Genomic DNA, 27664 nt, shown 5'->3' with positions numbered 1-27664 from the left:
TCTTCAGTCACCGTGACCACGCACGCTGTAAAGCACGCGAAACGTCGGATAAATTTAAAATTATGTTAAATAGTTGTAAATTTATAATAATACATAACTTTAATCCGGTTAAAAAGTTTTTTCTTTAAATGTGTAAAGGTATTGTTATGGTTAAGGTAAATGTCATTCAAAGACAATACTATACTTTTGATAATTGTTTTTTTTTTTAATTTTGAGTGAATAATTGTTTTCTTTTCCGTTCTAAGCTTGAGTGTTACATTGATAGAGCTTACGCACATCTTTCCATTAGTATACCAGTACAAATCATACTCAAAACTTTTTATATTTAACGTTCAATGGCGCAAGTGTTATCATGTATTAAGTATATGTGCTATTATATAACCGCCTCTGATGCTAAATGAAGTACTCTTCTGGAAGTTAGTTTGGCTCACAGCGAAACAATAATCATCATTTATATTTTACTAATCCAAAGGAATTAACTTCACTTGAATATAAAGTTCTCATTATGGAATTGAAATAACTTATAATTTAAATATACATGAAGTCGCCTCACGCTATGCACTTCAAACAGAAGTTTGGTTTTATTAGAACAATATTAATTTACTTAGCAATTCACATACAAATAGGAAAGATAAAATCCTTTTATAACGTCATAAAAATCGAACGACAAACATTCATTGGAACATGTCACGAAAATGACTTTTCATGACAAATGTACATTATCAGATCATCGGTGAGACATGCTTTATAGCTCATAAAATATTTCAATGTTTGAACCAATCGTTTGTGGTATACGTTTCCAATTAAAGAAATGGGGGATTTCATATTAATTTTATTTTATTGACCTATAAAAGTCTTTTGCCATATATATTTTCATAGACCAATTCATTATTATTTGAATTTCTGATTGAAATAATGTAAATATATTTCTGTATCTCTGTTGGTGGTTTTTTGTGGCGACGTTCATTGTTCTTTATAGCTTGCATGGTTACTGTTTACGTATATATTAAATTTCGTCATAATAATAGTAATTAAATTCCCTGAGCGTTGGTTACAAACAAACAATAAAAAAAAAAAACAATTGATAACCACCAGTTTTATGCTCAGTTTGTCCTCAAGGCCTACTGCATCTCTTCGGTAGACCATTTGCCCACCTTCTGACTTGACGTCCCCACTTCCTTTTGCTTCTCTTGGATACCATTTTAATACTTATTTTGTCCTTTTATTTACTTCTTATAATGGGTGCTATCCAGTTTCATTTTATGTTCCTGATTTTTTGTAGATCCACTTGTCGTGTAAATTTCGTTATACATATAGTATATTTTGAAAGGGTAAAAAATAATTTCTGCTACTATTGTTGAAAACAAAGACACTATTATTGAATATTGTTAATATTTCATTTATTTCAATCGTTATACTTATCTTTAAAAAAAAAGGCTCTTCAAATAGCTAATATTTATCAATTGTTAACACAAGCTTGTTCGGTAAAGGCATCCTGAAGAAACCGGCACGTTTAATGGTAAGATTCAAAGTGTCTATATATGGCTCCCATGGATGGATATGGATTGCGTTAGGTCTGAATCTAGAATCCAAAAACAACGTGTAACCAGTCTCGAAATTTGGTCACTATAAAAGTAAAATGTCATGAAACAGATCAATCCTTGGCCAAAACCTATAAAGAGTTGTACTGCAATTTGAATATTATTTTTAACATATTTTTTTAATAACTTCAATTGACTATACCCTAACAAGAAAAATTTCGGTGTCAATATTTTTTTTCATACGTAGATTAGCTACGGTATAGCGTAATAAGACAGATTTGTCGTATTATATAACACACTTTACAAATATGCTCATAATTGTATAAACTTACGTACGTATATGTCACCGTAAATTGTAAACACCGTTAGATTGTAATCTATCTCGCGAGATTATAAACTGTCGAAAGATTGTGAACCTCAACGAACTGCTTACAATTTAACGTATTATTATTCGGTAGTTATATGAAATTGTTGGAAAGTAAAATTAATCTGTAATTGACCAAAGAAGTTTGAATGATAACTAAGTTAGTGTAGTACAATCTACCGAATAATAATACGTTAAATTGTAAGCAGTAAGCTGAGGTTCACAATCTTTCGACAGTTTATAATTTCGCGAGATAGATTACAATCTAACGGTGTTTACAATTTTACGTTAACATATACACAACGAAAGATTTCTCATGAATTTTCACAATGAATTGGTTTAGGACAAACACCTGTGTATTGTGTTTACGCAACTACACTTGACCACGAATACTGTTATTTGATTTTGAATTTGAACTTTGCAATAGGTATTCTATCAAATCAGTAGTTGGATTAGCAACAAAGTTCCGGAACTTGCAGCGTTGTATCGCAGTTTGGCGCCATCTGTCGTGTGTCCTACATGACTCGCGACCCACAAGGTCATGTGAAATTGTACTGTTGTGGGAACTAATCGAATTTCCGCCCTAACAACAGATGTTTAGGATGTTAGATGTGGATTGAGATCACTTTTCAACCCCGTAATTAAATTATGTGGGAATATTTTTTTTATCATTTATATGAATATGTGATAACTTCCGGTTGCTACTGGTCAAGTATTTTATTCAGTGATTATCACAGATTTTTAGACACTTGTCACACTTCTAGTGTTGGAAGATCGAACTCTGTAAAAAAGCAAAAGTGTATTTTCCAAGACGCATCGCGAATTTTGGGGAAATCCCGAAATCTAAACATAACCTCATTGGTCTAGTGATTAGTACCCCTGACTTCGAATCCATGGGTCCCGGGTTCGATCCCCGGCTGAGACAAACATCGATGTGATGAGCATTTGGTCTTGGGTGTTTAAATATGTATTTATATGTGTATCTATCTATAATATGTATGTATATCCGTTGCCTAATACCCATAACACAAGCTTCACCAGCTGGGACAGGTCAATTGGTGTGAACTGTCCAATCATATTAAAAAAATAGAATACATATAGCTATCAAAACTTTTTTTCGATGAGAATCTATACTCCAAAACGTTACGCACTAAGTCTTGTACAAAAACTGAGCCTTGAAACAAAAACTCCTTGCAAGATTGTGTATTTGTAAAAGCCTCCACACGATAGTTAATCTATTAAGATGCCCCTATAAGGCAATAAGCATTAATACAAGAGCATTAAGACAGAGTTAGCACAAGGTAGTTGCGTGTTGGGAGGCTCTGCAATCAGACTGAATCACTGCACGTGATTGTATGGTCCAAGTTTATTTATATAGACCTAACTTAAACTATAAATAATTTTATTTGATAATGGTATATTTATTTATCACATAATATACTATATTCAATTCAATAAATCAATTAATAAACCAGAACAATATATATCTACTTAAAAATATTGCTCACTCTAACAAATTAGGCGTTTAAAAATCTATGTATATCTAAATCTAATTAATCATTACTTTAATTTAATATCCTCTCCTCTTTAGGTCTGGGCCTTAGATTTCTGAATCTATTTCATGATCATTTTTCAATCGAAAAGGCAAGTAGGTGATCATCCTCCAGTGCCTGACACGCCGTCGACTTTTTGGGTATAAGACATGTAGGTTTCCTCACTGCTTCACCATCCGAGCGAATATTAAATGTGCAAATAGAAAGAAAGTCTATTGGTGCACAGCTGGAGATCGAACGTACGACCTCAGGGATGAGAGTCGCACGCTGAAGCCACTAGGCCAAAACTGCTTAATCATGCTATACCTTTAATTTTATAACACTTACGTAAAAGGAAATCTATACAAAATAAAACTATTCTAACTAAATTCTCACCTACCACGTAACACATATAAGAGCCTTCTATTCGCATGCCATAAAAATTGTGTTACTTAATAAAAACTGGCAAAAATGTTTTTCTTGGACCGTCAGGCGGTGTGTTTTATGCAAAGTTACCAGCTAATTGTACTGACTGCAGTCTGTGGGGAACGGACCTTTAACTCACTCGCTGCCCATAAACCAGTCAAGTCCTCTATGGTACCTTTATATTTTCTGATAAACAACTCAATAAGGTGTACCTACATTATAAGAAAAATATCGCGGTCATCTTAAATATTTGTTTTCATACTATATAGCTAATCTATCTGAATTCAGCCATACATTAATAATTTAAATGACCAGATATCGATTTACATACGTAATACATAGTTATTTATCAATGTTAAGAAGTAAGAAATCACTAGGAAATTGTTAACGAAACCGATCGACGACCAGTCACTTTCCGTGCGGCTTGATCCCTTGGCGTTGCGTAGAGATGTGGGATCTCTCTGCATCTTCTACCGCATTTACCGTGGAGAGTGTTCAGAGGAGTTGTTCGGATTAATACCTGCAGCTGCTGCACCATCCGTATCACCTCGACGGCCGTCGTTCCACAACTGAGCGTTTTCTAAGGCAGTTTTTGCCGCGCACCACCACTATGTGGAACCAGCTGCCCACTGAAGTATTTCCGAACCAATACGACTTAGGGTCCTTCAAAAAAAGAGCGTACCAATTATTGAAAGCCGGCAACGCACTTGCGAGCCTTCTGGCATTGTGAGTGTCCATAGGCGTATCACTTAACATCAGGTGAGCCTCCTGCCCGTTTGCCTCCTATTACATTAAAAAAAAAAACTCCGTAAGTAAATTTTCAAAACATAATGAAAAACCTTGAGTCCATTTTTGAATTGCCCCCAAACGCCTCTGAGTGTTGTATTAACGCGGTTTCTGTCAAGTGCTCTCAATATAGAATTTACTGTAAATTTGTTAATACAGTTAAAACGATCTTAACAATCTTGAAGCACATAATGAACTAAAACAAAAGTAACTCATGCATTAAGGAAAAGCCGAATTCAATTTAACGGTTGACTAAGGGTCCGGCGAGGGTTGCGGTGTCCGAGCCAGATGTTAATTAAATGATATCTAAGAGATCGATTTGTAAGACGATAGTTGACTTAAGAGGCAAATACGCATTATTATTGAACAGTGCCAGTGCAAACGATGTCTTCCGTACCAAACCATACTTATCGTTAAATCCCGACTTTAGTAGTAGCTATAATGTAGTAAATTTAGGAAAGCTTTCTTTATTTATTTTATTGATTTATTATTATTTCGTTGCAGGAATACAGAAATGCAGTATAATTTAAATAATTAAATAAAAAGGATAATGGCGGCTTTAGCGCTTTCGAGCGATCTTTACCGAAGTACATAACGACATACGAAATAAAGTTATTTATAAAGTAATGGAACAAAGCAAAGTACCTAATTATGTGACACGAATTATTGGTTATATACTATAGGTATATTTCGCGAAAACTATCAAATATTGTCTAATTTAATACGTACTTGTCTTGTCTACTTGAAGGCAACTTATATTTCGATTGGGCACCGAAAACTGATGATTTTCTAAAGAAAGATGAACAATTGCTATTGTAAATATTAGAGGCAACGTTTTCTTACAGTTGTAGCGCCACAGGACTTAAGTATATTTATTTTAAGGGCAGATTAACTCATTATATTGTAACAGCAAATAAAAAAAAATATACGCCCTAGTCGGCATTAAATTACGACTTTTGTAAAGCAAACAGAATAATCCCGGTTTAATGGAGCGGTTTTCACATTCTACGCGTTCACAAATTAACTTAAGTAACTTAAAAATTCTATCTATTTGTCCTATATTATGTGTTTAGTTAGAAATGAATAATATTTGAATACAATCTATTTAAGATTCCTATCACCAAGTGTTTTCAAAACCGAGAGGGTTCGAGATATGAATGCACAAGCATTATATAGATAAACTAACTGACCCGGCAATAGTCGTTTTGCCATGTATAATTTATATTATTAATTTTTATTTCGATAAAAATAACTATCTACTATAATAAAAAATAGGGGTTGATCGTAGAGGAGTGAAAATTAAGGGTTGTATGTAATTTTTATCATAACAAAATAAAAACAAAAAAAAATTGTATAAAAAATTTAAAAAAATTATTGGGGTGGAATTATCACTTAGGATTTGAAAGATAGATAGTAGCCGATTCTCAGAATTACTGAACAATTTTTGTTTTGCCGTGAATCGAATCACTTGAATTATGAGTAACAAAATAACTTTTTTAAATTTTTTATCAGTATCTATATGCTTATTAACTTTCTGTTTGTAAACATTTTTCAGTAAAGATTCTGAAATATACGCTTCGAATACACAGGAGACGGCCAGGTGTGTCGGGAGCAGGAACCTAGAGCCAATAAAATGCACGTCCGCCAATTTTTGTGAGTGACACTGAACCTCCGATATTTACGTCCCATGAGTACTTTAAATAAATATTGTAGAACTAGGAATGTACTAATATAAAGAAATAATAATAAAAGCTTTTATTGCTGTAATTACTTATACTAGTACATAAACATGTGACATACTAAAAAACTAACATTAAATTAAAAAATAATTAATAAACGTCCGTCGTTCCACAACTGAGCGTTTTATAAGGCAGTTTTTGCCGCGCACCATCACTATGTGGAACCAGCTGCCCACTGAAGTATTTCCGAACCAATTCGACTTAGAGTGCTTCAAGAAAAGAGCGTACCAATTTTTTAAAGGCCGGCAACGCACTTGCGAGCCTTCTGGCATTGTTAGTGTCCATGGGCGGCGGTATCACTTAACATCAGATGAGCTGTTTGCCTGCCCGTTTGCCTCCTATTACATAAAAAAAAATACTAATAATTAATCGGTTGATTTCTGTTATACAGCTTGCTCTTGGACATAGGTCTCTTCTAAGACCTTCCACTCTTCTCTGTTTCTAGCTTTACGTAGCCACATATGGCCAGCTACTCTTCGCACATCATCTTCCCATCTTTTTATTGTCTTCCACATTTTCTTTTCTCATAGCGAGGAAGCCATTCCGTCACTTTCTTCGTGCCATTTATCTTTATCTTCTTTCAGAATGTGTAGTGTCCATTTCCATTTCAATCTTTTACTAGAAGTAGTATAAAGAAATAGTTTTTTTTACCATTTATAGAAGTTATTCAATAAGCCAGTGTCTAGACTCTCACATTTCTGTCTGTTTTAAAATGTTATAGGTAAGTTAGATTCTATTCAAACTAAATTATTTTTTTCAATAGAGTTAACGGTGTTCTGGCTGTACGTCATACTCGTTGCTATTCCATAATATTGTAAAAACATTTTTAGCAAATATATATTGCTTTTAGTATCTTTTCATTTAAGCCTTTATACATCTTCCAAAATATTGCAAAATACAATAGCAAAAGACATAGAAATAAGTTTTATATAACTGTGTTACCCCCAGAGCTGGTGCTTTCCTCGCTCAACGAATAAGTGTCGCAATACACCGAGAAAATGCTAGCATTAAAGGTACACTGCCACAGGGACCAAACGTTTAAATTTTGTTTTAATTTTCTATTTATAATTATTATTATTACTATTTAGGTTAAAAATATTGTGAATACTGTATATTTGAACATTATATTTTCAAATTTATGTAGTATTGATTATGCTATGAAATATTTCTTACTAAATATCATTAAACCTTTTTTGTATAAAAGAAATTTAACCAGTTCAATTCCAATGATCGGAAAAATAAAACGGATATCAAATTAAGCTAATGCGCTGCGCCGCACGTTAACCGATCGTAATTAATATGCGTGGAAAAATATGGAAATTGTGCGACTGTAATTTGTTTAATTAAAATATATTACCAATATTTTATCTTTGGCTTAGCTTTTATAAATACTAATTGGGTAGACACATTTCATTCTTTAATGTTTTTATAGTAAGTGTTCATGCTTGTATGGGACACATGTTTTGAGTGTAAGATATAATGCCTAATTTGAGATACATATCGTCACTGTAGAATGATAACCTCGTATGTCAAAAAAACATTTATTTTTTATCCTTAGACTCTTATGTCATGTAACTGGTATAATCATGAAGTATGGACTTCTTTATGTTATTAATAAATAAGTCCTTTTTACTTGAATAATAACACATAATAATATTTAAACGAACCTTGACGAAATGAAACATTTTTTTCGTAATGTTTGGTTCTCTGGACATACGAGGTTATCATTCTACAGCGACAGTATATATGTTGTACGTCCTGGCTAATGAAGCCAGCCTAGCTCCTTTCAAAAGCTCAGAAGTTTCTTGGGCACCTCGCAGGCTTTATGGAGCGACCTCACTGCTTCAAAGATTTATGTTCGTTGGCGTATTTCAGGATTACGTGGGTGACTGATTCCTCTGCGCTGAAAGAGCCTCTTAGACTGTCGCGCGTAGCAGAAAGAGATGTTTATTGAGGAGACAGTGGCCCGTATTGTCCCTATAATTTTTTGATTTTAATTCTGTTGAGGCTTAGAAGTCGCTTTGTCACTAGTGGGTTTACTGCTGGCAGTACCATTTTGGATAGTCTGCAGACCGTGTTTTGCGACCATCGGTGATGTTGGAGTTCTGTGGATCTCTGTGAAACCAGGTTCGCACTTGCGAGAAGGGCAAGGGATGGAGCGACTATGGGCCTGCCAGCATCATCATATAGGCTGGGGTTTTAACACACGATCTCAGAGTTGAGACACAGGCTATAAGTAGCTTAGCTTACATTCTCATCCTTTTTATACTGTTTATTGTTCTTTCTTATCTGTATGTATACATAAGAAGACACAAACGGCATTCTTAATAAAAAGTCAGTGAAATTATATTTTTCTAAAATTCAAACCTCGGCCATTAACTAAATTAAACACAATTCTTTTCACGTATGAAACAACAGGAAAGGTGTAAAATACAAAGTCACTTAATTAAAACGTAACAAAACCTCGGTGAAATGTAAACATAATGAACCAGCATACAAAGAATCATGATTTTATAACAATTTTATTTCACAATTCCGTACTTAGCAAATGGAGTGATATTATGTGATTGTTAAAATTCCTTACCACTTAGAGAGTTATGGCATGGGTTTTCATTTGAAAAATCAACCTTACATCCTATAAATAAGGCTTATTCTTATTTGAGTTGACATTGAATGTTGTTTATTACTATGGAGTATGTAGCCTGTACATTACTAAGTGTATGATATTTTTGCTTATGCAGTGTATATAATACATGGAGCGTTAATACTATATAGGACTCAATTAAAGAGTACTTTATGTAATTAGTGCGACGTGCAGTGTTGGCCTAGTGGCTTTAGCGTGCGACTTTTATCCCTGAGGTCGTAGGTTCGATCCCCGGCTGTGCACCAATGGACTTTCTATGTGGGCATTTGCTCAAACGGTAAAGGTAAACATCCAGAGAAAACCGTGACTTAGACCCAAAAAGTCGACGGTGTGTATCAGATACAAAAGGCTGATCACCTACTTGCCTTTTAGATTGACAAATAATCATGAAACATACAGAAATCTGAGGCCCACACCGCGCAGAACGAGCGACAAAGAGGCACAATAGGGCCTCCGCGTTCGGCAGCGTTCGACATTTTATTGTATATAAAGTATACAATAAAATATTGTAATCGATCAATTCAATTGTGATTTACATTTGCCTCCTTCTCTATATACATACAAAATATCTATCAAACAAATACAATTTAAATTTTCTTTTGAAAAATGCAACCATTCCATCAGTATTTTTTTATGACGTTGTCACGTTCAACTATCGTCAGTAAACCTACTTTACAGACAAACGATTTTTTTGAATGTCTTATAAAGTTAGTTTATAAATAACAAAATTGTCAAAGCAAAAACAAAAGAATTATAAAAGCTATATATGATATAAAATTTAATATTCTATTTGATTTTAAATTATAAATTGACATATAGAGTTCACAAAGCATGAATTTCAACCACAACCTTTTAATATTCAGGGAATGTTTAAAATTCGTTATGCAAACTGTTGAAAGCACAACGAATGAACTTAATTGGCAAAAGAAGTAAAGAGTGAATCATGCAATAGTAACATTGGTTTAACAGTATAATCAAACCAATTTTTTTTTATGGAATAGGGTAAAATGAAGGTACCCATAAAGTACTTAGGGCCGCCCATGGTTTTCAGCAACAATGGATAACTTAAGGATAACTACTGGATAACTTAAGATTAACTTAACGTGTGTTGAAGACAAGAATAAATAAGTTAGCAAGTCATATACTTCAAACATAAGCAAGGTGTCAATTGCACCAAAAACTAGCCGATTAAAAGAGTGGAGAGTGTGAGGTTTGCCAACAATTGGACTGTGAAAATGTGTGGTTAAAATTATATGTATATATAGGTAGTGTATGTATGAGCAAGCTGCGCTAGATATCTAAATATATGAGGGTGAGATGTAAGAACCTAACAACCCTACGGATCGCTAAGCGCTACAGACGTACCCTAACACATAAATAGTAAATATATAAATAAGGTACGGGATGTCTGCCCCATGAGACCTAAGGTAACAGACGGAGCCCTACGGGTAGGATAATAGGTTCAAGGTGGTGGGATTATCTCAAAGCCATGGCAGGCTCTCCACGATAGTTAAGGGCTTGAAGAAGTCTTCGCCACTTTGAGAGGAAGCGAGAAATGAATAGGGAGTTTTTCTCGCCCTTGATTTAGGAACCGGTAGTAAATGTAAATTTAGACTTTCATACATAGCGTGTATATGTCAACGTAAAATTGTAAAAACCGTTAGATTGTAATCTATCTCGCGAGATTATAAACTGTCGAAAGATTGTGAACCTCAGCTTACTGCTTACAATTTAACGTATTATTATTCAGTAGATTGTACTACACTAACTTAGTTATCATTCAAACTTCTTTGGTCAATTACAGATTAATTTTACTTCCCAACAATTTCATATAACCACCGAATAATAATACGTTAAATTGTAAGCAGTAAGCTGAGGTTCACAATCTTTCGACAGTTTATAATCTCGCGAGATAGATTACAATCTAACGGTGTTTACAATTTTACGGTGACATATACACCAATATGAATGAATAAATTTTGATTCTATGTATTTGATATCAGTTCAGAGATTTCTACAAAAAGAGTGAACATCTCAAAAAGCGCTTGGTTGTGGAAAGCCACGTCAAGGTGATACGGATCTTGATGAAGATCAAACATATATTTATTTCAATCCTTTTTTTATTGGACAATTCACACCAATTGACCTAGTCCCATGCTTAGCTGGTGAATCTTGTGTTATGGCAGGCAACGGATATACATACATATTATAGATAGATAGACATATAAATACATATTTAAACACCCAAGACCTAAGCACAACACTAAATGCTCATCACATCGATGTTTGTCTCAGCCGGGGATCGAACCCGGGACCCATGGATTCGCAGTCAGGGGTACTAACCACTAGACCAATGAGCCGTCAAATCGAGATCAAGAAGCAGTTGTCACTGCAATTATTTAACGTTAATACGCAAAAAATTAATGTAAAATCTTAAATAACAGTTACTTGTTTTCACAACAAGATATATATTTATACAAAATTCATATACGTATAAAATAACGTGTGTCCAGTCTATTAAAGTTCTTAAATTATATAAAATATTTTGTTCTCATCCGGAAAATTGAAAACGTGACAAATAATATTTAATAATTGATACTGAAAGAACGTTTCTGAATAAAACTCTTATAAATTCTCGTTCAACATTAATATCCCAATTACTCAAACGCATAATAAAACCTCATTCCATTCTTGCCTCTCCATACACCTCGAAGCGCAAAATTAAATCCAAAGAGACAGTCCTTCCAGATTGCTTATTTAACAGTTTCTTAATTACTGCTAATCTTGCTGCAGTGTGCACCTTGTAATTTGCTCTATTTAGCCTTCCAGTTGAGTTCACGCGAAATTGGACTGGTTGAATGGCGCTAAGGGGTATTTTACTAGCAGTCCTCTGTCATGAAAGGCGAATTTCGCGTGCACTGATTGCTTTGCAAGTGTCTATTTTGAATCGCTTTATTGATCAAAGAGATGTAAATTTTTCGCTATTTAGTGAGCTGTTCGAGTTACACAGGCAGTTCAATAATTAAAATGTTTTAATTTTGCTGTTGCACTTCGTTTATGATAGGGGTTCGGCTCAGTTAAATAGAGTAATAAATCTCCCTTTTTGATGCGAAATGCAACTGTATTGATTGTCTATATTATTTTTTCCAACTAATTCAGATGTCAATTTGGATACGGATTTTTAATTCGATAACAGTGTTTTCATATGATAGATCCGTAAATAAAATTCTTTATTATATTCAAAATCTAAAGAGCTATTGTACGGAGGTAATTGTATGCTAATTTGCTAATTATATTCTCCCTAAGGTCATTTATTTACGATTTCTTTACACGCTAAACCCAAAATTCGATATCCAAAAAGCCACCTTATTAATAAATTAAATTACTTCCACCAAGGGACTCTACCTGTTGTATGTTCATAGAAGCTGTTGTGTATAGGCAATGGGATCTGTCATCTACGCCTGACACAATTCGTTGATTTTTAAGTTTATTTATAATAAAACAATTTTTTACCGGATTGAAGTTATGTATTTACAATTATTTTTCATAATTTTAAATTTAACCGAGGTTTCGCGTGCTTTACAGCGGCCATGGTCACGGTGACTGAAGACATAAGGTGTTGAATGTCAAAAAGTATCACAGCTGTAGAGAAAGTTGTATTATCTGTATTTGTTTCCCCGGAGTTGGTATCGACATAATTGATGTTTTGCTATTTTTCTTTAATGTAAAAAACACAAGGCAATTTCAAACGAATAACTCACACTCTTTTTAAACACATAAGTTTATTACATATTAGCTCTGAAATTTGAATCTTGACAATATTAATAAATACTTATTATTTTAATACATCTTAATAATTTCAAGTCGAAATAAAAATATAATACTTTATGAAGTCAACTTAGAAGTTACTTAAGATTTTTCAAATAACTCGCTAATATTTACGAATATGAAAACCTGAGACCTGTCTAGTGAACTTCTATAATCTGACGAGGGCAAACGAGAGTTGTTTTAAATTGTTTTTTCTGTAAAACGAAATGGTCATTAAAACTTTTTGACGGACATGTAATTACAACAGTTTTGTTTAGATTTCATGTTGAAAAACATGCTTTTGAAATACATAATTTTAAAATCTCTGTCCCTGTGATGAGGGTCCAACGGCATACTCGGACGCGCAGTCATCTGGTTTGTGTCTCCACAAATTGTGAATATAGGAGGATGTTTAAATACATTACCTATAAAGTAATTTGCGCGTTTGTGGCAGAATATGCGAACTTACGATTGTACCACCTTACACATTTTTGTACCATATTTGTGCAATAAATTATTATTATTATAAGGTAATAGATTCTGTCTATCTTATTACCTGAAACACCGCTAGAGACGTAAGGAATTCTTATTATTAAAAGCGATTGAATCGAACAATTTTATGCAAAACTTGTTCCTGATCGTTAAAATGGAAATTTCGGACGTAACGAGCCCTCGAGGACATATTTTCTAAAAATGGTGTATTTGATCTGTTAGATATAATCAATCAATATCTTATTTTATAAATTTGCCTTGAAGAGATAGATTTAAGATGATGTCGTCTGTTTTACTTTGCAGCTTCATACTTCTGGTATTGAAAGTCTTGAGGGGTGTAGTGTGCAACCCAAGTGGAGTACACTTGGACTGGGTTTCTTAGTACCTATGGGATATGTGGGATGGCGAAAGCCTAGTTAATTTGCGATACGAAGGGCAAGAACCAGTCTGTTGCACAGATCCCCGTTACCCAAGATGTTGCGCCTACTGAATGCTGTCTCTGACACATATTTCTATGTTCGCAGAGTGAATTCACAGTAGCGATATTGTGTATATTATGTGTTTAATATTATATAAGTACTTTATATTTTATTTAATGTTTCTTGACATTATCGTATTGGCATAGCCTGTAAAGATAATGTATATGTTTCTGTAATAAATAAATAAAATATTAATATTCATTAATTTAGTGATAATAAGATATAAAACCGTTAATTTAATTGTTTTTTTAAAAACGGGTTCATGTAAGATACCGCTTTATTTTCAAAGTTTGTGTATGGTGTTCGTTATATTATAGCATTGTACGTTTTACATTTTTTTTTTTAATTTAAAAAGGCACACTAATGAAACACATTCAAACACTTACAGAGAACACACGACATACAAAAACACAATACATGCATGACGCATGTGCATCAATGACAAGTGTGCACAACATTTAGAGGAAACATTACAATGATAAAGAGAAAATAACCTAAACATTAGAAGTAAAAAACAAATTAGAATAAAAAATACAAACGTGCAATTTAAAAATATATATAAAAAAATACATTTTAACTACTTTGTAATTGTCACTATTGCTCATGGATTTTCCAACGAAATCCTGTAAAATCAAAGCAAAAGCATCATAACAAGAACCTATTATGTTATCTTCAGGCTTACAAAGCTACAAACTCCTATTAAAATAAACATAAATACACAAACCGCATAGAAAACGGATGTATAACTCGCCTGAAGCGCCATTAGGACTAGAATTGAAGTCCCAACAAATTTACTAACCACTCGAGGATAACTTTATGAGATAGACTAGTTTGTAGATTATCAACATTTTAGATCATTGAAGTGGAAGTTGCCAGCAAAACTTGATAATGCTGTTCCATTAAACAATGATTAACTATTTTCTAGCTTTTTACAAATTTGGGAATAGATATTTCAATTTATAATTAACTGCCGTTCAAATCGAATTAATTAGGTCGTAACACGATAGTCTAGAGCCAACGGTAAAAAAAACTTTTAAATGCAAAAAGATTTTTTTGTTTGACCATATGTATCGCGGATTTTTTTGTTGATATTGATGTTTTCTATAATAATGTAGTACACTTTGCTCTATTGTCAATAGTTTGCATAGTGTACGCGATCTAGGAATTTTCATTAGACAGAACCATAACTATTTAAAAATATTCTATAAACCATGTTCATCAAGGATTACGGAGAGTTCTAATGATGAAAAAAAATTTCAAATCCCTCCCGTAGTTTTAGGATCCTATTGAATGCAAATAATGAACACACAAATAAACCGCAAATACGCGAGCCTCAGCGTATTAAGCTAGTGTTTATGTACATAATAATAATCAACCTTTTTTATTTATAATATTAGTAATATATAGATATGTAAGCAGTGGCTTCACGTGCGGCTCTCAACCCTGTGGTCGTAGTTTCAATCCCTGGCTTTGAACTTTGAACTTTCTATGTGCGCATTTAACATTCGCTCGATGGTGAAGGAAAACATCGTGAGGAAACCGACATGTCTCAGACCCAAAAAGTCGATGGCATGTGGCAGGCACATAATGTTGATTACCTACTTGCCTATTAGATTGAAAAATGATCATGTAACAGATTCAGAAATCTGAGGCCCAGACCTACAGAGGTTGTAGCGCCACTGATTTTTTAAATGACGTACGAGATATAGTTTCTATGTTCCATATCTAATGCCACAACATTTACACTCAGCCCTGTCGGGCATTGAGCTGGGAAGTTGGCAGCATATGAACTCGAAATTAGATCATTCGTGGTGCCATTGGTGCCATGTTCCTGCTACTGCAATAGTAGACTCGCGCCCATTGTTTTTCGGCAAAAGAAGAAGATATGTGTCACAAGATTAGTTATATTAAAATATGTGTACATTCTTTCAACTCAATACATATAGAGATATTTCTTTTTAAAAACCAGTTTTTTATTTACTTTACAAAGTATAACGATGCTGATAAATGCTACAATAAGTTGACTTAAGTCGTGAGTGTTATTGTGGCGTTGTTACCGAATAGTACTAAATTTAATTGCTAGGTTTTTTATTAAAAATATGTTTATAATATTATTAGCAATAGCAGTAGTTTTGTGTTATATTTATAACCTAAGACAATTTAAATATTTTTCAAGAAAGCATATTAAATATGACAGACCTTTACCAATATTCGGCAACCATCTTCAAGTGGTATTTTCGAGGAAGACTGAAGTTCAAATGGTAAATGCTCTTTACAAGAAATATCCACATGAAAAGCTTGTTGGATACTACAAAGGAACTAAACCAATAGTCGTTATTCGAGATTTGGAAGTCATAAAACATGTACTAAGCGTAAATTTTCTTGAATTTACTGATCGGGGAGTACAGAGCAACACAAAAATTGACCCTTTAATGCGAAACATTTTTACTGAGGTCGGCGATACATGGAGAATTATTAGAAATTATCTTTCGCCAGCATTTTCCAGTAGTAAATTAAAGAATATGCTACCCTTGATAGTGGACTGTACACACAAATTAGTCAGTGTTGCCCACAATCTTGCTTTAGAGGAAAAAGAATTTGATGCTTGCAATCTGTCCGCTCGATTTACAATAGATGTGATCGGTGCTTGTGGCTTTGGTATTGATATGAAATCAATGAACAATGAACATTCACTTTTCCTGCACCTTCGAGATATCCTATTCGTAAAATCTAAAATGAGGATCCTTGTATTTGGTATTTACGATATTTTCCCTAACATCTTTCCGGAAATAATGCGATTCAAAAGATCAAATATTCAACAGATAATAAAAAAAATATTTGACAGTGTTTGCAGTCAAAAAACAGATGATGCAATAACTCATGATTTTTTGGATATGATGCTGAAATTAAGACAAATAGGAAAATTATCTGGAGACGCTATGGAAGTAGACGAAAACGGTAAGAAGAAAAAAATTGAAATCGAATTTGATGAAGATCGTATGCTGGCTCAATTATACATATTTTTCGTGGCTGGTTTTGAAACATCATCGACAGTCATGGGCTATGCTATGCATCAATTAGCATTCCACCCTGAGATACAAAATGAGGTACAACAAGAAATAGATGAAATCTTCGCCAAAAACGATAATAAACTGTGTTATCAATCACTATGTCAAATGAATTTATTGGAAATGGTAACAAAGGAAGCATTGAGACTGTTTCCACCCGGTGCTGCGATAGGAAGGACTTGTACAAAAGATTTTGTCATACCAGAACTTAATATTCAAATTGAGGCTGGTACAACAGTTGGTATACCAGTATATGGAATCCAAACTGACCCACAATTCTTTGAAAACCCACTAGAATTCAATCCAAAACGATTTTCCAACGAAGCGTCGCAGAATCGCCACAAATACGCGTTTTTACCATTTGGAGAGGGGCCTAGAAAATGTATAGGTATAATCGACGCATAAATTTTATCATACAATAACATAATATATGCTCTGATACTGTTTGGCGATACTAGCGCCAAAATTCATCAAAACAGTGTGCCATCTGAATAAGATATCGTCCATATAATAGACAGTTAAACTTTAAAAAAAATTATTATTATTTGCTTTAAATATTTTGCAATTCTTTTTTTTTTTAAAGACAATTCACACCTAATTGACCTAGTCCCATGCTAAGCTGGTGAAGCTTGTGTTATGGGTGCTAGGCAACGGATATACATACATATTATAGACAGATAGACATATAAATACATATTTAAACACCCAAGACCTAAGCACAACACCAAATGCTCATCACATCGATGTTCGTCTCAGCCGGGGATCGAACCCGGGACCCATGGATTCGCAGCCAGGGGTACTAACCACTAGACCAATGGGTCGTCTTATTCAATTCTCATTTAAATGTTACGATAGTATTGATGGAACATTTTCTTCCCAAAGCTATACTCGCTCTAAGACTTCATATTTTAATACGTACACATCATAGTACTACCTTTTTTAATTGTTTTTTAGGAGCTCGATTGGGGACTCTGATCGTGATGGCAGGTTTAGCGGTGCTACTCGAGAAATTCTCCATTAAGCCATCGCCCTCATCAACTAGAAATATAAAAGTGAATCCAGCCTCTTACATCGTACACAGTGTCGACGGAGGGCTCCCAGTGCAGCTTATTTTAAGAAATAAATAATTTAATTATTAATTAATTTTGTAGTACCAAGCCATGTCGTGTTGAATTATTTTAAATATTTGTAAAGTAATTAAGTGTTAATCGTGATTAGATCTTGCCTGAAAGCGTAGTACGAGTATGTATACTTAGTTTCAATATAACTTTTTTGAAAATTCGAACAACTGAGTTAATTACTTACATATCGCTTGATTGATTGTATCCCTAATGCAAATTTAATTAAAATGTAATTTATAAAAAAAATAACCGTCTTTATATATGTAATCTTCAACGCGACATTTAAAAAAACGATAGTCAATTGATATACTATATCAGTCTTATTTATAACTCACATGATAAATATAATTGTATTGAGAATGCCTAACTACAACTCATAAAATATTTAATTATATTAGATGAACTTATTTACAGTAATAAAAAAAAAATATTGGTTGTTTGTAAAGTAGGTTTACGATCGAGATGTTTACGTGATAACGTCTTATTGGTGATATAAGTTTTTGGGAAGTAAGGAATTAATGAAGATAACAATTTTTTCAAATTTTAAATTACATCTATCGTTTTATTCACACTTTTGATGATAAATTTCGGGTGTAAAATGACAAGTTTACTTATTCGACTATGATATACATTTTTCTTCATACATACATTCATACAAATCTCCATTCGTTTGTATGCCGCTAGAGTGAGAGAGACGGGAGATCGGTCCGTCTCTCTCTCGTTATACCTGCGATCGCGCTCGTGAGGTTTTGGTGTGACACAAGTTTCTGAACATGTCACCCGACTAAAACGATTTTAAAGACGTTATCACGTCAAAAAATTCTATACATTATACATTGAAATAAATAACTAACCTTATCATAAACTAAAATATATTATTAAAGGAGTCCCTTTAGGCAAGGTTCCGAAGATACTGGCAGCGTTCCCCTTTTGAATCGCTAGACTAATTCTTTGTCCGAGATAGCTGCCAGATCTTCGGTCTCCTGTGATGTCGACTAACCTTTTTGATATTTCTTTAAAAAACCTAAAAGCGCTAGGACCAAGGGTCTTGACACCGAATGGGATAAAATCATATTCTGAGCCTAGTATTTGCATGCTTTTTGAGCCGCTTCACAAGCCGCACCAGCTCTGTTGTTGGTTCCATGTAGATGGGAAGGGGCCAGCGTGTCTGAACAGGTTGCATTCCATACCAATACCCGACCCATCTTCCATGGAATTAGACTCATACCGTCCGGTCTTTTGCCATTACGATAATTTGAAACTGAAACAGAATATAACCTGCATTATTGCTAACTTTAGTCCACATTAGAGTAATACGCGCTAATTTTCAATATGCGACAAACTAATTTACATAATTAATTCACTCACATGTTTGCTACGTGAAATATTAAAGTCGCGGTCCCTTCATTTAAATTTCAAAATCACTGAAAGGATTACGAGCCCAATTTTCCTGTTTGTTTCCATTCTTGTGTGTGTATAGACATAGCCTCGTGCTGTTTGTCGCTTTTGTTTGTGCCCGACCTTGAGTAACCTTTGTGTGAGGAAATTCCAGTTGTAAGACAAAACACTAGATAAATCGTGGACGCATGGGTTTTACATTTAGAAAACTAGTATAAGCAATGAAACATTTTAATATAAAAAACGCAAATGTTTTAGTTTAATGTTTAATTTCAGATTTCTTTGTATAATTGACGTAATTGACTTATGGTTTCTGTTTCGTATATATTGTGTAACAATGTACCTAATCTGTTTTAGTTTTGTATATTGTCTAAATGTTTTCTTTTTTATAATATGTGTACATGTAGCTGTAAGATTATTTATAAATAAATAAATAATTTGTAAGTTAATAATCACAGAACTTATATCCATTTTGTTTGATACACAAACCATTCTATAAATTAAATAATTATTTTAAGATACAACTTATTGTATAATAAAATGTAAATGTCTCAAATAAACTCCAATTAATTTTAAAAAAAATTGTTAATTATTATAATTATCTTACCAATGGCGCATCTCAGATTCATTACAACTCATTAATGGAAACATAGGATAGTAAACCGATTCCAATAAGAGGTATATCATAGATACTATTTGGTATATTATAATATATTAATCTTCCAATATATAAAACTCTCGTGTCACAATGTTCGTTCCCATACTCCTCCGAAACGGCTGGACAGATTCTTATGAAATGTTTTATGAATATTCAGTAAATATGAGAATCGGCTACTATCTATCTTTCAAACCCCTAAATGTTAAGGGTGGTCCAACCTAAAATTTTTACTTTTTAGTTTTTTTTTATGATACATAAATACATACAACTCTTAATTTTCACGCTTCTACGATCAACCCCAATTTTTCATTTCTTAATTAATCTTATGACTCTGAGGTTTATATAAATGAACAGAAAAACCTAAAAGTTTTCATTCCAGAAAACCGAACAGTCTCTGGGGTAGCATAGCAAAATGTACCATGTTGGTATGTACTTAAAAGGTAGGCTAAGTACAATCACATTAAGGAATAACGAAGTTCGCGGGGGCAGCGAGTAAGTATATACTCGTATAATGTAGTGCAACTGTTAATCTGTAAACTAGTCAATCGCAAGAAAATAACATTTAATAAGAATGTTCGGACCAATGTTTCGCTTAAGGTGGGAACTGACCAACGTTACGAGGTGTAATGTAACATGTAATGTAATGTTATACAGCGAGCATTCGTGCAGTCAGTACGTCGTGTTACGGGGAAACCAGCGAGCAACGAGCCGCTCGTTGCTTGCATTGAGTGCTCCACCCGGCTGTCGGTTTTTTGGCGAATCCTTTGAGTGTTACGCGGTTCGATCAGTACGCTCTTTGTCAAAAGTCGTCCCGAGCGCACGCGCGTCGCGAGTAATCACACGTCAATCAATCAATCAATCAAACATGGAGTGGAAAAAAGAGAAATCTCTGTATTTTTCTATAAAATGGAAGAAAAGAGGAAGTGTTGTGGAACCCAGCTCATCCAGAGCAAATAAATTCAACAGTTCTTCAAAATCGATCGCAGACATCCGTACAAAGTTTTTATACTGTCCAGTAATCATTTGGTTTTTCAAAGTTGCTATCAATGACAAACCACCATATACGCATCTGTTTTTAAATTAGTTTGATCTCCAGTGACGTTTTTTCTTCTTCTTAATTTGGATGAAACAATAATTAAATAGAATCAAAGATACCAACGCATCCTCGCTGTCGGCCATCTCGTGAACACTGGCGGCGAAAGCGGAGCACAGACGTTTGACGAGCATGTTACGCCGATTTTAAAACACAGCGTAACATGCTCGATGCGTTACACGCTCGATGCGAATGCTACATTACACCTCGTAACGTTGGTCAGTTCCCACCTTTAGATGCTAAAACCCTTTGTTTCAATAGGTTCAAAACGTCTCCTTAACAACGTTTACTAAATAATTACCCCGACACATGTTATCACGTGACTATTAAAACGCTATTGTGTCTCCGTCTAAGCATTGTTCACGTTCATTAATTTCACAACTATTCCCTTTAGCAATGCCCGAGGCTTTAGTATCACGTTGTCACAGGAGTTTATTTGACGTTGCCTTAATTAGAACCGCCTTAACCGGGACGTTAGAACGCAATTAAAAACTAATTAGATTTGCAAACTCAACGCCATTTCTGTTAAATATTATATTCCATAACATTATGTTAAGGCCTATTAATTATTTACGTTACATAGTTCGCATCGCGCTGTGACGCGAGTGTTAAGAAAATGTAAATTTTAAAGTTATTATTTAAAATAAATAAAAATAAAAATGAGGTTCAGTTATCATTACAAGATAAATTATCTTTAAGAAGCTACAATGACATCAATTTCTTAATAAATTAAGCAATGTGGTACTTTTCGTACATTTAAAAATAACTAAATTATAAAATTAACCTGCTTCAAGACTATGTCTCTCCTTTTATGCTAACGCTAAAATTAGAAAAATGTATCTAAGTCATTTGATATATTTAATAGTGATCACGAATTCTTCGGCATATGCAATTTTATGATATCGTGATTCATTAAAAATTAAATATTCTACGTAAATTGTCTTTGATAACAGTCGTATTCAATAATAGTAAAATGTTATACATCCTTCTAATTGTTGTTATATTGTATTTCTATTACATGAGAAAATTTCAATATTTCTCTCAAAGAAACATCAAACATGAATCGCCTGTACCAATTTTTGGAAATCATACAAAAGTCTTTTTTGCAAGGAGAACTAATATTGAGACTGCATGCTATTTATATAAAAAATATTCTGACGAAAAATATGTGGGATATTACAGAGGGACGAATCCAGAAATCGTCGTGCGTGATCCTGATTTAGTGAAATATATTTTAAGCGAAAATTTCTTGGTGTTTCCTAATCGAGGAGTTAAACGTGATCCAAAAATTGAGCCCCTCATGTTAAATATGCTCTCAGAAGAAGGCGATGCATGGAAGTTACTAAGAACTAACCTCTCGCCAGCATTTTCAAGCAGTAGAATAAAAAGCATGTTTCCTATTGTAGTAGACTATGCTGAAAAATTTGTGAAAATAGCTCACAATTTAGCAATGGAAGAAAAAGAATTTGATGCATATATTTTTACTGCACGCTTCACAATAGATTTGATTGGTGCTTGTGGATTCGGAATTGACATGAATGCCATTAATAATGAGCAGTCTCTCTTTATTAAACTACGTGACTATATGTTTATAAAATCTAAATTGCAAATGATTCTTTTTGGAGTATATGACCTTTTTCCTCAATCGCTTATTAATAAGGTTCCTTTATTAAAACCGCAAGTTCGCGATATAATTATGGAAATTCTACATAGCGTTCGTAGTCACCGACAACATGGTGACACTCAGCAAAACGATTTTATCAATATTTTACTCGAATTGGGTAAGGTGGGCAAATTAACTGGCGATTCTTTAGAAACTGATGATACTGGCAAATATAAACAGGCAGAAATTGAATTTGACAATAACAGAATAGCTGCCCAACTATTTATATATTTTATAGCTGGCTTTGAAACATCTTCAACAACAATGAGTTATGCCATGCATCAACTCGCACACCATCCTGAAATACAACAGGAAGTTCAAAAAGAAATTGATACAATACTAGCTAAGCACGATGGTAGACTTTGCTATGAATCAGTATCGGAAATGCTTTTCCTAGAAATGGTAGTAAAAGAATCACTAAGATTATTTCCACCAGCTGGTTTGACGACAAGGGCTTCGCCCAAAGATTGTACCCTACCGGGAATAAATGGAACGATCAAAACTGGAACAAGAATAACAATTCCAATACACGCACTTCACATGGATGAAACGTACTTTGATAACCCAGAGGAGTTTGACCCGAAGCGTTTTTCTAATGAATCTTCACAACCAAGACACAAATACGCATATATTCCGTTTGGAGAGGGACCAAGAAAATGTATAGGTATGATTTAATTTAATTCATTAATATAACAATATTACGTTCATTTGATGAATTTTACCATATGTGTCCATCCGCCCAGTAAAAGATTCACCTGTATATATAGTTAGAAACAAAAATAGTATTTAAATGGAGGTGAAACTTAAATTGTTAAAAAGTAAAACGACGGTTTTTGTTAAAATGTCTCCTCCAGCCACCTCTGACGGTCCTTTAAACAAGAGATTGCTAGGGCAATATCTGACCATATAGCCAGATTTGTGAGAGTGGCCGGCGGGCTTCAGGGACTCGAGCCCTCTCGTCTCTCGCCAAAGCATTACTGTCGAATTTCTGTCAGCCTTCCGTTCCTACCTCGCACAAGGAGGATGACTAGCTAGCCCAAACCGCGATGGAGAAAGCCGACCTTTTGGGCTGTCTCTTTACGTTCAACTGGACTTTGGATTACCAGGGAAGTCACCATCGTCCATTTCGCGGTGTGATACTTCGATGCAGCAAATCATATTCTGGCTTACGTGCTGTCCGAAAAACTCTATCTTCCTTGGACCTGTACCTGACCGGTGCCTGAACTCTCTCGGCACTGTTTCGAATTGCTGGAAGACCGCTTCAATATATCCGATCCCTACAAAAAGCGATCGCTCTAATCCGTCCATCATCGCCCAATAGCTATAACCTCAAGGAGGTTCTCCAAAATATAAGAAACCATTTTTAACAGCCAGCTCCTGAGGTATCTATCTGAGGGCCACCAGCTGATTAGTGACTATCAGTACGGCTTTCGACGCTCAGCCTTCTTGTATATCGTACACATAGATGGACTGAGGCAATTGAATGCAAGGGGGAGGCTCTAGCGGTTAGTTTGGATATAGCGAAAGCCTTTGTTCGGGTGTGCATGATGTCGAGGCAAAATATAAAATTCCTCCTGTATCTCCCCGTTCCACAACTGAGCGTTTTTTAAGGCAGTTTTTGCCGCGCACCATCGCTTTGTGGAACCAGCTGCGCACTGAAGTATTTGCGAACCAATTATACTTATTTTCAAAAGTAACCATGGATGGCTGAATTACTACACAGATGAGCCTCCTGCCCGTTTGTTCTATAAAAAAAGATACTGCTTTGTTTTGTTTACTACTAACTATAAAAGTAGAGTATATAACGGTGTTTCCCACCAAAAAGCCTCCCAAAACTTATGTGATTATAGTATAGTATTTATTTCTTTTCATCATCATTTTCAGGGGCTCGTTTTGGAACATTAAATACGATGGTAGGACTGGCAGCAGTTCTTCATAAATACAACATAAAACCTTCACAGTCAACTCGGAAAAACATTCGCCCAAATCGAGCAGCGCATCTTATTCAGTTCATAGACGGAGGTCTACCCTTAAAACTTACCATGAGAGAATAGTTCTGGAAACAAACGGTTTCCAATATAAAGCAAAATAAATACGTAAATCAAATTGTAGTACTTTTTATTTTCAAGTTACTTTCAAATATTGGAACGGAATCATTTTAGTATAATGTTTTTTTTATTTGGCCCACAAAGGACAAACATATGGTACAACAAACAAATTGCCGTCCCTACAATATGCAGACACGCCCTGCGAAATCAAGTACAAAAAAAATCGGTTGTCTGTAAACTCGGTTTACTGACGATAGTTGAACGTGACAACGTCATAAGAAAATACTGATGGAATGGTTGCATTTTTCAAAAGAAAATTTAATTCTATTTGTTTGATAGATATTTTGTTTGGATATAGAGAAGGAGGTAATTGGAAATCACAATTGAATTGATCGATTACAATATAATCGATATAATTCGATATATACAATAAAGATATACATTATACATATACATGTACCTACATCTGTGCGCTCTAATTTCTAATTTTTAATCTTAGTTTTAAATATGTGTTTCTCAGTAAGTGAATTTTGTATGCAATTCTTATGAGAAATAAAGTTATTCTTAAACCTAAAAAAGATGTCGAACGCTGCCGAACGCGGAGGCCGATTGTGCCTCTTTGTCGCTCGTTCCGCGCTCTCGCTTGCACTTCAAGCCTCAATTCAATTCCTCAGAGCGAGGAAACGCCGCATGTTTTTTCGTGCGTGTAGCCGGCTTCATAGAATTATAAGACGTTGTCACGTCAAAAACAGTGATAATACAAACAACAATAAAAAACTATAAAAATTATTAAAGCTCCATTTTAATATAGATATAATTATTTACTTGTTAAAATTATAACATAATAAGTTAAAATAACTTCCACAAGTCGCATCAATAAGTGGAAAACTCTGATACTGTTAATGGACTCTAAGATAACTTCGAGACGTTCAGGTGTCGAAAAGTGAAATTTATCTTTCGCGTCAATTTGAGCGAAGTTGGAAATAAACTGCACTTGAAATAGATAGAAATACTTTCAAGACAATTCGAATCTTTTTACCAACTTGCCTTTCCCGACTTAAGCATATATCAGTAGCTAGTCCATATCTAATTCATCCATTTATACAAATCAGCCTGGCGATTCTGTAACTCACTTTTCGAAGTCTCACAGTGGTTTTCACAGCGACGGTCGCGCTCAAATCAGTCGTAAAGTAGTAATTTTACGATTTGGCATTCAGATAAACAATAAACTACAATCTCCCTCCTTTCGTAAGTTCGAAAAGTGAGTTACAGAATCGCAAGGCTGATAATATTTATATAATACGTAAGTAATACATATTTCGTTATTTTCGCATGGCTTTGGAATTTTATTATAATGGAGTTATTACTTATTTTGTTTTTTCCTTCTTAGCCCATAAACCGCTAAATCGACGCAAAAGAGGAGGTAATGTTGCATCTGCAAGTCACTAACAGCCGAAAAGTGGTAAATGAAATTTCTCCGTTTCGGAGACATACTTTCAGTCGCAGAGACAGCGGAAGGAGTGTAACAAAATTTTAATAATGTTTCATTTTACCAAAAAATCAGGTAGTGTTTTTCACAGCAATAAAGAATATGGTTTATCTCTCCTAGAATGAATTTTTAAAATACTTGGTGAATGCTTTCATCTCAACCCTTCGCAAGTTTTGCGATTTACATAAGGCGCGTAATGTCGGTAACTTTGCTTTTCCCTCTCAACGTGCTCTGACTGAATCTCGACGGATGTCATGAAGTTTTAAATCAGTACTTCGAAAATGAATTTCACCCTACAAACACGTAATATAAGTATAAAATTGTTTAATATAATAATAAAATGTTTAGTCACTATTTTTCCTTATATAAGAAATTAAAGAAGACAATATAGAGAGATATAATTTTAAACCTAAACTAAATTGTGCGCCAATGTGCGTATATAAAAACTAAATTAAAAACACAATGAAATAAAAAACCATAGCCAACACAGATCAGAATCAACAGACACAGAAATGTCCGATGTCCTATTGGGTCAAACTCAAACTCAAAATATTTTTATTCATATATGTAAACAAGTACACTTATGAACGTCAAAAAAGAAGTTAAATAAATTATAATTTTAAATTTACTACCAGTTCGCAAGTCAAGGGTAAGCAAGAAGACAAGCAATCAAGAAGGCAAGAAGCTTTCCGCCAGTCTTTTTAATCGCTAAGTTTTGAGTCATACAAATTGTTAGAATTGGAGCAAATCAATCTCAAGGATTAGGATCATTTAAGTATTCTTCAAATTTATAATTTTTTTTATTGATTAATTTACGTTTAAGGGCTTCAGTTATAATTCTCTAATTTCGCTTGGGAGTTTGTTGTAAAACGAAAACAATTTCCATATGGGAATTGTATTCGTTTCTAAATATTCCAGGAGTGGTGGAATATTTAGAAACCCACACACATAAAAATACTGTTGAGTTAAATTACCTGTAACTTCTTTTTTTATTACAAGAACTATGTAGCACTACCTTAATGGCAACGCATTTGCAAGCCTCCTGGTGAGGCAGGTGTCCAAGAGATATGGTGAAAACGTCCCAAACAAATTTAGCCCTCAATACTCTGTGCCAAAAGCATATTGCCGATTTTCTCTGCTCTTCACTGGTTTTCTATAAAATAGTCACCAAAGCACTAGAAAGCAGATACCTGAATTGTAACAAGATCGGCCAAGCTCCATTCACCTTAAGTCCGGAGATAGTGCCGTGAAACAATGAATCCTTTGTTGTCATTTTCATGAAGAGAATTGTAGTTTCAGTGACTATTATTTTTATA

The 27664-nt window shown here is 34.1% G+C and overlaps 2 protein-coding genes across 2 annotated transcripts; both read left to right on the top strand.

Moving 5' to 3' along the window:
* Positions 1-15831: 15831 nt before the first annotated feature.
* Positions 15832-18017, top strand: LOC125058043 (probable cytochrome P450 6a18). The gene is made up of 2 exons (XM_047662050.1): positions 15832-17266; positions 17833-18017. Exons 1-2 carry the CDS (start codon positions 15910-15912, stop codon positions 18003-18005), a joined length of 1530 nt encoding a protein of 509 aa, XP_047518006.1. The 5' UTR covers positions 15832-15909; the 3' UTR covers positions 18006-18017.
* A 4071-nt stretch (positions 18018-22088) lies between these two features.
* Positions 22089-24917, top strand: LOC125058101 (cytochrome P450 6B5-like). Its single transcript, XM_047662138.1, has 2 exons — positions 22089-23475; positions 24696-24917. Exons 1-2 carry the CDS (start codon positions 22122-22124, stop codon positions 24863-24865), a joined length of 1524 nt encoding a protein of 507 aa, XP_047518094.1. The 5' UTR covers positions 22089-22121; the 3' UTR covers positions 24866-24917.
* Positions 24918-27664: the final 2747 nt, after the last annotated feature.

The sequence above is a fragment of the Pieris napi genome, chromosome 17 (assembly GCF_905475465.1).
Source record: "Pieris napi chromosome 17, ilPieNapi1.2, whole genome shotgun sequence".
Taxonomy (NCBI): Eukaryota; Metazoa; Arthropoda; class Insecta; order Lepidoptera; family Pieridae; genus Pieris; species Pieris napi.
This window is presented reverse-complemented; position numbering and strand designations above follow the sequence as displayed.

Bases quoted from the DNA above. Each gene is read 5' to 3' on its own strand.
- LOC125058043 (XM_047662050.1), top strand. From the start codon at position 15,910: ATGTTTATAATATTATTAGCAATAGCAGTAGTTTTGTGTTATATTTAT. The intron at 17,267-17,832 runs GTATAATCGACG...ATTGTTTTTTAG, and splicing joins GGGGCCTAGAAAATGTATAG to GAGCTCGATTGGGGACTCTG.
- LOC125058101 (XM_047662138.1), top strand. From the start codon at position 22,122: ATGTTATACATCCTTCTAATTGTTGTTATATTGTATTTCTATTACATG. The intron at 23,476-24,695 runs GTATGATTTAAT...CATCATTTTCAG, and splicing joins GGGACCAAGAAAATGTATAG to GGGCTCGTTTTGGAACATTA.